Genomic DNA, 13680 nt, shown 5'->3' on the forward strand with positions numbered 1-13680 from the left:
ATCAATAGATAACTCCTGTTTTAGCTTTTGATGAACTGTAGGAAGAGTTAGATATTAATGCTGGAATACATTTATTTACAGCGGTTCATGAGAGTATAGTTGTGAAGGTAATATTTTTTAGTAGTTATTCATACACAATGTATTAAATAATTGAATGATAAACTGACAATTCCTGAGATGTTATCCATATATACTGGTAGTTATCCATACTGAATAAAAATACAATACTGTAGTCTTTTTATTCAGAATTGAAATTAAAATGATTTTGTTTACAAATGATTTTGAATTGTCATTAAAACTTTAAAGTTTTACATTCAGTATGGAAATTTTCTGTTAGACTAATCATCTTCATTCCTAATCAACGTAGTAAGAACGGTCTTAAGGTTTCATATTCCCTAATATTAGAGTAGCATGATCATCTCTATTTTTATGAATAATAGAGCTGTCTACAAAATTGCTTGAAGGAACCATTGTTTTCAATTGCTTCAATTGGAGCAGTTTTATTCTTAACTACTGACTTCCTGAAGCGCTGATATGTTTTATGATACCGTAATTACAATTTTGAAATGACATTCTTATTCTTAAGCCGGGTTTACACCAAAGTAGGTTTTTAGATTGAACGGAACTTGACAAACACATATGCTCATCATGTGTATAATAACTTATGTTCAATCAAATAGAATCTGTAAGGACTAAGTTATTAACATTTTGATAACGTTTCAGTTATTAACATTTTGTTGATAACTTTGGTGTAAACGCAGCTTTACCGTACTCTTATGGTAGCCTGGTAAAAGGTTATTTTAGAAGTTGATTTTTTCAAAACAACTTAAGGATTTTGTGCCTTTTCTCATTGAAGTGGAAAATATCATGAAAATTAGAGATCAGAATATAACTTCTCAAACATCGTATGACGTACATTGAAATTTCAAAGCAGTAATTGATAAGCTTGATTTTTTAGTGGCTGTGATTAAAACAATAACTGATACAGTTTTGAATGATTGATTTAGGCTATACGTTATATTACCGTACTTGAACTAAGCTATGTTTTCAGCTTTATTGTGCATTCAATTATCTAATTCAATATTCAAACATAAAAGTGATTATTATTGTAACAAGCTGTTTCAGCTTGAAGCTAATTTGCATAGGCTAATGTACGGTAATGTGATACCTAATCTCAATTGACCGGTATGAATCAGTAATAGAATTGTTAAAAGTAGAATAGCGTAGTGATCAAAAGGTGAAATGGATACAGATCTATGATAATAACGTTTTTGCATTAAATTAAATAAAATACATTGTTCACATGGTCAACACTTTGCTCTGAAAGGGGTATGAGAGGATAGCAGACGAACATCCCTATCAGCCAACACTAGGGTATAGATTGGAAGAAATAATCCGACTTACCGTAGTTAATATTCGGTTGTACGGATGGTATCCTTAAATATTCCCTAAAATTAGAGACAGCTTCGTTTTCTTCAACTAAATCGTTGCTATTAACAGACATTTTAAACGCCGGTGAATCTTTCATACACAGCTGATTTACTGTTCACAATTCAGAAGACAGACTAGTTCAGCTGAGTTTGCCCCTCCCATGAAAATCGAGTCTGCAATGCAGCCAACCTAAAAACAGAAACTATCGTACGCACTTCCCGATAAATTCCTATTCACTCACAATAACATTTTCCATTTCCATTGTTGCAGTTATTTCCAAACTAAAAATGCTTTCCAATACACGATATGCCTTTTATTCCTTCACAATTGAAAGTTCAGATCGATATTTAAAATTTAAATGCATTTCCAACTGACGAATTTCTAATATTATTGAACGATATGCAAGACCGCAACAGCTCATGCTCATAACTTATGTGTTTCCTTCGTTTTTTAATGGGGATGGGGATGAATCCACCACTAAAACATGAAACCCTAGAAGGTGCAATTTGTGATTGAAATATACAATCCAGAAGAAATCAAAGACGTCATACAAATCAATGAAACCCCTGCTCTTTGAAAACAAATCCCTTTGGAGGGGTGAAGCTCTTCGTATCATTTGTATATTATTCTTGTTGACTGTTTAGGTTTCTTATCTGCAGGATAAGATCTTAAAAGTTTGACGAAATAAGCCCTGTAATAAATATAGAGAGAAGAAAATACAAGGAGAGTAGGTGAAGACGGTGGAGCTTATAAAAAGGAATATTTGGGGAACACTTGACGATTGCATAAAATAAACCATCAATATAGTAATAATAATGATTTATTTGAACACTTTTGGTCGAAATAGATATTTTCAAGCTTTTTACACTTTAAATTACAATTTCAAAAATTTTACTTTACATAAAGTTTCCAAAAAGGCATGCATTTACGCAAATAATTTGTGCGCACTTTCAAGAATTAAAAAAGAAAACTTTATTGCTTACATATACGATAAGAAAAACAATTTACAGACAAAAAGTTATGAAAAATTAAATAATATGACAAGGATAGAGAGTAAAAAATACAGTATTGCATTCAAACGATAAAATAAATAATATAGATATGAATGAAAGAAAGCTTCTCTCTGCCAAAATTAAACAAATAACTGTCATGGATAAATGTAAAATGAATAAAAATTGGTTACTAATAAGATACAATATATAGCAAAACACACAAATTCTTAAAAGATGAAAATTAATATTACATATAAAATCAACTTTCAAATCTGATTGACATTAACAAAATATAGGAAATTGAAATTTCCTTTTCAATAAGGAATAATAATTCAGTATGTATCCAAAATTAGAATTATAATAATAAAGGTTTCATGGAATCAGTCATAAAATAGCATGATCAATAAATTAACAATCATAATAAATTCATACATGATTTGTATATAAATATATTATTAAATGTGAAAAAATAAATGAAGAATAACACACAGAGATAATATAAAATTAATATTGACGATGATTAGAGTTGTTGACTAGATAAGATAAATGTCAGAAAGACTAGATCAATTTCATGAACATAATTACTAGGTAAATCATTTTTTAAATACTGAACATTGAAATCACTTCGGATAAATATTTTACAGTTTTATATAGGAGAATCACAGTCTACTGCCTAATCTATTTTTTCAAATTCTATCAAATTTGTGCTCAAAAAATCCAGCACATACGGTATTTCATCAAGAAATTTTCAGTAACATTAAAATAGTGTATTCTATTATTTTTATTGAAACGGCACATACTATTATAATAATATAATCTAGAACAAGGAATGGAGAATTTTTAGAGCAATAAAAATTTGAAAAAGTTTCTTTTGCGATCATTAACTTTGAAAATCGTTGAAATTCATGACAATGATGTGGATGGAATTCCACCATCTTAGCAACCAAATAAGAAGATAATGGTTGAGAATTTTCATTGATCAATATTACCTTGATGAGTTTTCATGAGATATGTAAAAAAATGATAGAAATATTATCCGATGACTAGAAAAATAATTTGATTGTATGGTATGAGATGTTGTTGTATTTCTCCATAATTGAAAGAATAAGAGTTTATGTTGGCAATACCACTATATTGGTATTGACAATATAGTGGTATTGCCAACATCAACGTCTTATCCTTTCACTATAAAAATAATTATAGATCTAGGCCTAGATCTACAGTTGAGCTGCAAATCAAGGAAAACACGAGAGAACTGGTTATAATTTTGTTGAGATTTTCCCTTTTAGTAGTTTCAGTAAATACAGAGTTATCATAAAAGAATGGTGCGGTTTCGAACATGGTTTGAAGAAAAACCAAATTACTTACAGTTGATGTTGTTTATTCATCTAATTTGTCGTCTCAAACAGTTTTTTTTACATAATTAACAAATTTCAATATGCGCGCCCTAAGTCGCACGACAAATGTCCAAACGATAATCAACTTCTCTCCTAACATTTCTTCCGTTATGGGTGTCATTGCTTCATTAATCCTGTTTTCAAGTGGTTTAGGTCGTGAATAAACAATGTTTTTTATGTAACCCACAGGAAAAAATCACAAGGTGTCAGGTATGGACTCCTTGGAGACTACAGCATAGGTCCTTGCCGGCCTATCCATCAATCTCCAATTTTTTCGTTCAAAGCGTCCGTCACCAATGTACTGAATTGTGGGGGACACCATCTTGTTAGAAATGAAGTGGATGAATGTTTTCGAGTTCATCTAGCTGAAGAAGCAATAATTGATTAACATTCGAGATACACAACTCCATTAATTGTTCTTTAAGCAAAGAAGGAGGGCCCTATTACGCGATTTTCAATCATATCACACCAAACATCAACTTTAGGCGAATCATGTTGTTTCTCAACAATTGCGTGTGAGTTTTCAGAGCCCCATATTTGTGAATTGTGTCTGTTAACACATCCACTCACATGTAGAGTACCTTCGTCTGTAAAAATTAAAGTAGAGAAATTAATGAAGCAATGACAACCATAACAGACGAAATGTTAGCGAATATTTGGAGAGAAATTGATTATCGTTAGGAAATTTGTCGAGCGACTAAGGGCGCACATATTGAAATTCATTAATTATGTAAAAAACTGTTTGAGACGACAAATTAGATGAATAAACAACATTAACTGTAAATAATTTGGTTTTTCTTTAAACCATGTTCGAAACCGCACCATTCTTTTATGATAACTCTGTATATTATAGTACGATATTTAACTTAAAGTTGGCATAAATGATATATTAAATAAATAGGGAACCAACCTATATTCATGGTATGACTGTACAATATTCAACCAATAATATAGCTTCGAACAATCCTCCACTATCTCACTAAATAGAAGATTCATATCAAGTACAAGATTTACTCAAAGTACAAGATTCAACGTACTTAGGATCGGTTTCCGAGCTCGGGATTTAGCCAAGTTCTAGACTTTAAACAGCTGGAGTCAGAAAATTGGCTTTCCGAAACGGGGCGTAGTTGCAGTTTTTATGATAATCCTTACTTTCTGATTTCTATGATTGGAAACGTTTTTCCTTGACAAAATGAAATATTCCTGAATAATTCAAAATAGCTAAAACTTTACACTATTTCTTTTTTTATTTTTATACGAGAAGAAACATTCCTTAATAATTCAAAATAGCTACAACTTTACACTATTTCCTCTTTATTTTATTTCGTGTTCAATTTTCTAGTTTTTCGAAATTTAATTTAGACGTGAACTGCAACTACGCCCCGTTTTGGAAAGCCAATTTTCTGACTCCAGCTGTTCAAAGTCTAGAACTTAGCTGAATCCCGACCTCGGAAACCGGCTCTTCATACAAACTCACCTGAAAGCAGAGCTGAAGTCTGATCAATCTTTTTTTAGGGCTACTGATTATTAATTATTAAAACATGGCAAAAAATTATCAAGGACACTTTATTACTTTCCTTGCCCTACTACCATAGGTAAGGAAAGTATTGCTTTCCAAAAAAATTAAGGTACCCCAATTTCAAGTTTTCTATACGTTTCAAGGTCCCCTGAGTCCAAAAACATGATTTTTGGGTATTGGTCTGTGTGTGTGTATGTGTGTGTGTGTGTGTGTGTGTGTGTGTGTGTGTGTGTATGTGTGTGTGTGTGTATGTGTGTGTGTGTGTGTATGTCTGTGAACACGATAACTCCATTCCTAATTAACCGATTGACTTGAAATTTCAAACTTAAGGTCCTTATACCCTGAGGACCCGACAATAAGAAATTCAATAAAATTCAATTCAAGATGGCGGAAAAAATGGCGGATAATTACTAAAAAGCCATGTTTTTCACGTTTTTCTCAAAAATGGCTCTAACGATTTTCTTCAAATTTATACCATGGATAGCTATTTATAAGCCCTATCAACTGGCATAAGTCTCATTTCAGGGAAAATTTCAGGAGCTCCGTAATATTCTTGAGAAAAATGGCGAATAATGACTAAAAAACCATGTTTTTCACGGTTTTCTCGAAAACGGCTCCAACGATTGTCTTCAAATTTATACCATGGATAGCTATTCATAAGCCCTATCAACTGGCATGAGTCTCATTTCTGGGAAAATTTCAGGAGCTCCGTAATATTCTTGAGAAAAATGGCTGATAATGACTAAAAAGCCCTGTTTTTCACGGTTTTCTCGAAAACGGCTCTAACGATTTTCTTCAAATTTATACCATGGATAGCTATTTATAAGCCCTATCAACTGACATGAGTCTCATTTCTGAGAAAATTGCAGGAGCTCCGTAATATTCTTGAGAAAAATTACAGTTACTAAAAAACCTTGTTTTTCACGATTTTCTCAAAAACGGCTTTAACGATTTTTTTCAAATCCATACCCTGTATAGTTATTTATTAGTTCTATCAACTGACATGAGTCTTTTTCCTGGGGTACTAATGGGGGGTCCACCCAATCCTTGAGAAATGGACTTTGTAACCTCCTTCTCGTGCATGAGGTAGGTAGGTACACGGTTTTTACTTTTTCTTCTTCCATAAAATACCGTGGGTAGGTAGAGCAGTTCATAAAAAGAACACAGTCATAGTCAAGATATTTCATCTGTAGAACAGCTGTTTTGACGAATTTCAGAAAAATCATCGAATTTTACAATTCACATAAAGGAAAAAGTACTCTGAAAACAATATTGTATATACACATATACAGTAGTCTGATCGTAGTTGCAAATATGTTGCCGTCAATCGTCATTATGTTATTCCCCTAAATTATTCTCGTTTGATAATGAGGCTTATATAGTTCAATGAGCAAGGAAAGTTGTGTGAGTGTACCACACCAGATTTTTTTATTGATGTTACAACACTAACTAGTTTCAAAACTTCAAGTTTTCAATTTGGAAATGGCTCTTGAAGAATTGAAAGTAGTAGAGTTGCAATAAAATGAAGGGTACTTCATCATTTTCATTGTATTCTCTCAAGTCTGTTGTCTGAAACCTGTTTAGATTTGTATAGTGAGGTCCACGTTATAATGGCAGTGGAGTAAGATAGGAGAAAAACGTTGCCCAACCTCTGTCTTGTCAATGCTATCTATAGACGGTAGCTGATACAGGTTTATTGATGTAATATTAACTGTTCATTCTCGTTTAAAATAATACATTATATTTTATTAAGAAATATACTCCCTGAAACCTAATACTAAAGTGTCACTTTTTCGCTCTCGGTAGTAAAAAACAGAAAAACTCCCTAGGGAGTAAAAGTGACTCCATTTAAATAACATGGGGAGCATCTCTATTTTGAAACTTACATTGTAATAGGTTAGAAGGTCTAAGCTCAGATGAGAAAGCATAATAGAGGTGTCTGTCATTGAGTCAACTGAATTCAATACCACAACCAGAAATTTGATCAACTCATGAAATATATGTTTGTATGATAATTATTATATTCTTAATATTAGTAGACGATAAGAATTTATACAATTTTTAAAATATTTTATTCTATTCAAAATACCAGCCAACAAATATTTTTGATCTGCAATTCAAATCTGAACCGCGTGATCTGGAGTCAGCCATTTTTGGTAGCTGCTCAGCTGATATAATTGTTACAACTTTTGCCGATAGATAGCGCAATCGGCAGTGCCAATGAGACGACCGGTTTTTAGGTTTTAGATTTAGGTTATGTTGTTAGGAATCATTGTCACCAATACGTAAGTTATTAGAATGATTTTATTTGCAGTTTCTATAAAAAAATGTAGATGGAGGAAAAATGTTGTGTACATCACGAGCAAAAAAGACTTTTTCTCCCTCAGGAAAATTGCTGCCCTCGGCTTCGCCTCGGGCTTCAAACTTTTTCCCACAGGGAGAAAAAGTCGTACTTTTCACTCTAGATATACAAATAACTATTTATTGCTATTATATCTTGACCAAGTAAAATTCTCTATCTTTTTCACAACACACTTGAGCTCTGCTATCCAATGAATTTCTACTCTGCCGGGCAAAAAAAAATATATATATAGGATACCATAGGTTGTTACAGTAGTGTGATTACTTCCTTAAGAAGCAAGTCTTCTAATTGTCTAGAAAAGAGTCGGTCGAAAAATGTTACCATTAGTTGTTATGGTATTGTTCACACATTTACATTCTGCCAATGTATGAACACTTGCATAAGAAGCAATGGTTTTTCAATTTGTCTAGACAAGAGTCAGGCTATAAAGGGTACCATTGGTTGTTATGGTAGACAGTGTTCATTCAGTGTGAACACTTACATAACAAACCGTTATTTCATTTCATTACTGAATGGTTTTCTACGAGTCCAGACAGGAATCGGACGACACACTGCTTGAGTTGGTGTGGGTGGGGGGAGGCAGCAGCCTCTCCTCGCAGCCAATGATCTGCTCGAAGAGGGAGGGAACGTCCTGAGGGTTCGGATGACTCAGGGTGATACGGATGAAACGCAAGATGGCGCCAACCGATTCGCCCACGTTCCACTGGCGGTCTAGCAGGACGCGGCAGACTGTGTCCAACTACCAACCAAAACAAACAAAATATACCATATTACATTAAAATCTAGAGAATAAATCATATGAATATACAAACACATTATCATAAACAAGAAATTAGTGATAGTACCATAGAGAAACAATAGCGTAAGTAGATATCTCATGGTATAGGGAATTTATGTCGCAACTTTTACTGTTATCTCAAGCCGATTACTGTCGATTATTGTCAATTTTTACTGTTTTGTTGGGGTGATAGTGTATGAACAGCACAATTTGATAGACTACCAGCGTCACACAGCTGCATAGGAAAGAACTATGTGAACTATCAGCTTGGGATAACAGTAAAACTTGCGACATAAACGCTCTATACCATGGGATATCTACTATGCTATTGTTTCTCTATGATAGTACTTAACTTCCACTTATATAACTACATTACTACTCATATAACTATTTTTTTTAACTATTTGTAAACTTGCAGGTGACCCGTGCTCCGCAAGGGTCTGTTTTAAAACTCGACAAATTGAAAACTTGACCGAGTGGAATCCTGAAGAGTTTAAAATAGGCCTATAATCACCCTCGGTTAATTAAGAATCTATATGCACAATTTCAAGTTAATCAGTCCAGTAGTTGAGACGTGATGATGCGTCAAACATAATTTTCCTATCCCGTACGTGTATAAGCCAGTTTTTGTGTAGTTGAGAAGTTGATATTGTGGTAATTATTCATATTGAATGAAAAAGACTAAGATATTGTCAAAAAACCACTGATTTATTGATAATTAGAAAGACCAATCAGTTTATCAGAGATTGACAATGGTGTAATAACCGAAACCGGTCTTTCTAATTATCAATAAATCAGTGGTTTTTTGACAATTTCTTAGTCTTTTTCATTCAATATAAGCCAGTTCTTTCCTTTATTAAAGTAAAAATAATAATATCGAGTGACCTGTCTGGCTCAGGTCTGGTGTCAGAGTTTTCAGGTCGCAACTGATCAATTTCTATCTTATAGTATAGATAAGCTCTTCAACTTGGTACTAACCTAATAAGGTGACAGAACTCAATTCTTGTTTAGAAACCTTCCTCAACTTAATGCCAACCTGACAAAATTGGACTGGTTATTAATTTAGTTGCCAATTTTAACCACCTGTTTCGAAGAGGTAGTCTCTCTAGATTGTAGTTCTATATTAACATATGGTATGTATTCATGTCCCATGAATGAAATTTGAACATTAATTCTGAAAAATCTAGGAGGAAAATTGAAATTTGGGCTTCGAGGTGCACGAGATTGACATTTTTAGAATCTATGTGCAAAATTTAGAGATCTAAAATTGAAATTTGGGTTTCAATGTGCAGGAGATTGATATTTTTAGAATCTATATGCAAAATTTTGAGACCTAACAATCCCGTTTTTACTTTCCTTGCCCTATTACCATAGGTAAGGAAAGTATTGCTTTCCGAAAAAAATTAAGGAACCCCAATTTCTAAATTTCTATACGTTTCAAGGTCCCCTGAGTCCAAAAAACTGGTTTTTGGGTATTGGTCTGTGTGTGTGTGTGGTGTGTGTGTGTGTGTGGTGTGTGTGTGTGTGTGTGTGTGTGTGTGTGTGTGGTGTGGTGTGTGTGTGTGTGTGTGTGTTGTTGTGTGTGTGTGTGTGTGTGTGTGTGTGTGTGTGGTGTGTGTGTGGTGGTGTGTGTGTGTGTGTGTTGTGTGTGTGTGTTGTGTGTGTGTGTGGTGTGTGTGTGTGTGTGTGGTGTGTGTGTGTGTGTGTGTGTGTGTGTGTGTGTGTGTGTGTGTGGTGTGGTGTGTGTGTGTGTGTGTGTGTGTGTGTGTGTGTGTATGAGTGTATGTGCGTCTGTGTACACGATATCTCATCTCCCAATTAACGGAATGACTTGAAATTTGGAACTTAAGGTCCTTTCACTATAAGGATCCGACACGAACAATTTCGATCAAATGCAATTCAAGATGGCGGCTAAAATGGCGAAAATGTTGTCAAAAACAGGGTTTTTCGTGATTTTCTCGGAAACGGCTCCAACGATTTTGATCAAATTCATACCTTAAATAGTCATCGATAAGCTCTATCAACTGTCACAAGTTCCATATCTGTAAAAATTACAGGAGCTCCGCCCCACCAATGCAGATAGATTCCCAATTATCAGGCTTCAGATACAATTGAAACAAAAAAATCAAGTGGAGTAGATTGAGCATGAAAATCTCTACAATTAATGTTCAGTAACATTTTCACCTAAAATTGAAAATAAGCTTTAAATTCGAGAAAATGTGATTATTCAATTGCAAATTTTTTGATTCTATTAAATCAATCATTCACTATGAAGAGATAGCAGACCTCATGTGTGTCTCCAGCGTTATTGCCCTGTCACCAGCTGGCTCAAATCTTTGAATAGTAGACTTGTGATGCGCGGGAACACTAGCGTCAGGTGATCAATTTTCATAACGGCAAGGAAAGTTGTGTGAGTGCGCCACAACAGATTTTTCCGTTATGCAATCTACAAGTTGACATTTTTTGAAGCGAACAAATGAACAAACACAACCCTACTCTCTCTTATTGTATGGATGTTTCAGAAAAGAATATTATGATCACCCCAACATATATATATCATTATAGTGGGTCTCTTTTCTGTTTAGGGCTACTTGTAATATAAATAGAAATACAAATCTCAGTACCCATTTTGAATTGAAATTTTCAGGTCGCAACTGATCAATTTCAGGGGGCTCTGACATAATTATAAGGTATCATAATTATTTGAATCATAATAATTTGTACCTTGAGCAAGTTGTAGTGTGAACAGGTGTAGTAGAGCAGATGCGGCAGCCCCGCTACGCTCGCCGCCAGCCACTGAATGAGCAGTTTCAGCTGGGGATCACCCAGCTGTCTACTGCCGCACCCCCAATTGCCCGTCGCCACTGGGCGCAGATCTCCGCTACAAATGTTGTCGCGTTTCTGGCCCAGGACTGATACCTACAACCACAACACAATAGCTTATATCAGTTTTGTATCAAATTATGGCGTTGTGTATCAAGTTGAGATGATACTGTATCATATTGTGAAAATATTTAAGGACTGAACATTTTGTGAACGGAACAACTACAAGACTTAACCTATTTCGAACTATGTGTAACCTTATCTAAATTTAGGAGAGGAATAGCACAAGGTTACATTATTTTTTCTCTCCCTATCATTTTGATGATGTTCTTATTGTATAAATGAATAAAGAATAAAATATACATACAGGCAACGTTAGTAGACAGTCTATGAGCTTATATTGCTTATATTTCAATATTTTGTGACAACGACTTCAAGACGACAAAAAAGAGTCGAAACATACTGTAGCGGTGAAGGTAGCTAAGAATGTTTGAATACGTTCTGAGTAGTTGTGAAGGTGATATTCTATTGACCGAGCGAAGTGAGGTCTAAGATTCAAGTCCACGGTTTCGCATTTCTCTTTATGTTTAAATGTTTATATGTTGCGGATTTACGGCGAAACGCAGCAATAGATTTTCATGAAATTTGACAGGTATGTTCCTTTTTAAATTGCGCGTCGACGTATATACAAAGTTTTTGGAAATTTTGAATTTCAAGGATAATGATAAAAGGAAGAGGAGCCTCCTTCATACGCCAATATTAGAGTAAAAATCAGACTATAGAATATTATTCATCATAGATCAGCTGTCGAGTGGATTACAAATTGCATGCCATGACGCATGCAATTCAATATCTCAATGTAACTTGGTAAAAAATCAGCTGCTGTGTGGACTATTAATTGTATGCCTCATTGAATGCAATTTTTATGCACTATTGAATGAACTATTGATTGCATGCAATTAATAACTAAAATAACAAAGTATTGTCTCTCGACCTTTCTCTGCTTTGAACTCGGGCTGACCTGTTGCCAGTATGTCTTGAAGGAGATTAGCTTTTGATGTTTGTATTTTTGATACACCAACCCCAACAGCCATTAGCCGTTTTCACACCGATATCTCGCCGACAAGACATACAGACAGGATTTACTCTGATGGACAGTATAAGAGGAGGCTGTGGTTTATAACTGCGCTAGGTGTACTGTTCACAGAACTACTAGTACTTTACTAGTTTATATTGTAATATTTTTATTCAGTGTTTAATAATGCATCTTTCTGCATGTCCGCTACCTTCTACCCTACCTTCGCCACTCCAATATGTTGCGACACATTTGAATTTCCCCATAGAAGAATACCATCAGACATGAGACTGTGAAAGAAAGAAAAGTATGCTGTCCTTGAATATATTTTTGGTACCGTATTAGCAAGGCGTCTCAGAGATAGATCACTCTACACAGCTTAGTGCTTACATATTTGACATGAGGCTCTCAAGTGAGTTTTGGATCTAAATGAACACCAAGAAATTTTATACTAGATGCGTTGAGAGTAGCTCCGTATTTCAAATTGAAATTAATGACTCACCAGTTGAGCAGCCAATTTATGTTTGTGCCTCGCCAACTCCAGACTCAGACTGCGTGCGGCCATTGCTAATCGACTCGCTCGCCGCTCCTGGCTGGCACCCCCCTGGTCACTTCCGTCCCCCACCTATAAAAAACATCAATAATGAACAAATAAATTCGATTTCTCACAAACACAATACAATTGAAGTTATCAGATTCAATACACTATTAATGTTGAACAATACAAAATAAATCAAGGGAATCAATTGTCTCGATGGAGGTTATGACTGTGTTCAGCCTGTACGTCATGAAACCCCTAGTCATGGTCAGGGACGAGTTGGATGTTCTTGAATGTAGGTCTGAAGCTGCGTACACATATACGCGCTTCCAACCCGCACCGAGCACGCTCCGCCCTCGTACCGCCCTCGTTCCTCCATCGAACCACAGTCGCTCCGCCCACGCACCCATCATGAACGTTACGGAAGATGTTAGATCTTCTCGCGTTCCCCGGTCGAACCACTGTTGCTCGCCGGTCGATCATCAATCGCTCTGCTGGAGTGACGTTCGGTTGCGGAGCAGAGCGACAGTCTGTACGCACCTTGAGATACACAGGCATTTCACTAGACAAGCATGTCATCTGAATGTTCCTTTTGTCAGGCTAAAAAAACTTCAAGGCCATTATAGAATATTATCAATCAAGGCATTCAATAAGCTGCCTGTAGGTGTGAGAAATATGAATCAAGACCGTTTAAAAACACAAGTTGAAAAACTGCTAACAGAGAACCAATTATATTATAATGTAGAAGAATTCTTCAATTTGCCC

At 35.0% G+C, this 13680-nt stretch overlaps 2 protein-coding genes across 9 annotated transcripts in view; both read right to left on the bottom strand.

Moving 5' to 3' along the window:
- LOC111057758 (aminoacylase-1) overlaps positions 1-1591 on the bottom strand; it is a 37298-nt gene extending 35707 nt beyond the window's left edge. For 2 of the 5 annotated variants that reach the window (XM_039439779.1, XM_039439780.1), the window contains exon 1: positions 1405-1568. In XM_039439779.1, the coding sequence (XP_039295713.1) occupies positions 1405-1528 (124 nt within the window). In that variant the 5' untranslated portion in view covers positions 1529-1568. Of the gene's footprint in view, positions 1-1404 lie in introns of all 5 variants that reach the window. The other 3 variants (XM_039439783.1, XM_039439782.1, XM_039439781.1) reach the window with 3 other exon arrangements.
- A 6126-nt stretch (positions 1592-7717) lies between these two features.
- The window catches only part of LOC111057760, a 54643-nt gene continuing 48680 nt past the window's right edge, over positions 7718-13680 (bottom strand). For all 4 annotated transcript variants that reach the window (XM_039439785.1, XM_039439787.1, XM_039439786.1 and 1 more), the window contains exons 13-15: positions 12880-13002; positions 11204-11398; positions 7718-8440 (exon numbers count right to left, since the gene is read on the bottom strand). In XM_039439785.1, the coding sequence (XP_039295719.1) occupies positions 8222-8440; positions 11204-11398; positions 12880-13002 (537 nt within the window). In that variant the 3' untranslated portion in view covers positions 7718-8221. The remainder of the gene's footprint in view (positions 8441-11203; positions 11399-12879; positions 13003-13680) is intronic.

Source organism: Nilaparvata lugens, chromosome 13 (genome assembly GCF_014356525.2).
Source record: "Nilaparvata lugens isolate BPH chromosome 13, ASM1435652v1, whole genome shotgun sequence".
Taxonomy (NCBI): domain Eukaryota; kingdom Metazoa; phylum Arthropoda; class Insecta; order Hemiptera; family Delphacidae; genus Nilaparvata; species Nilaparvata lugens.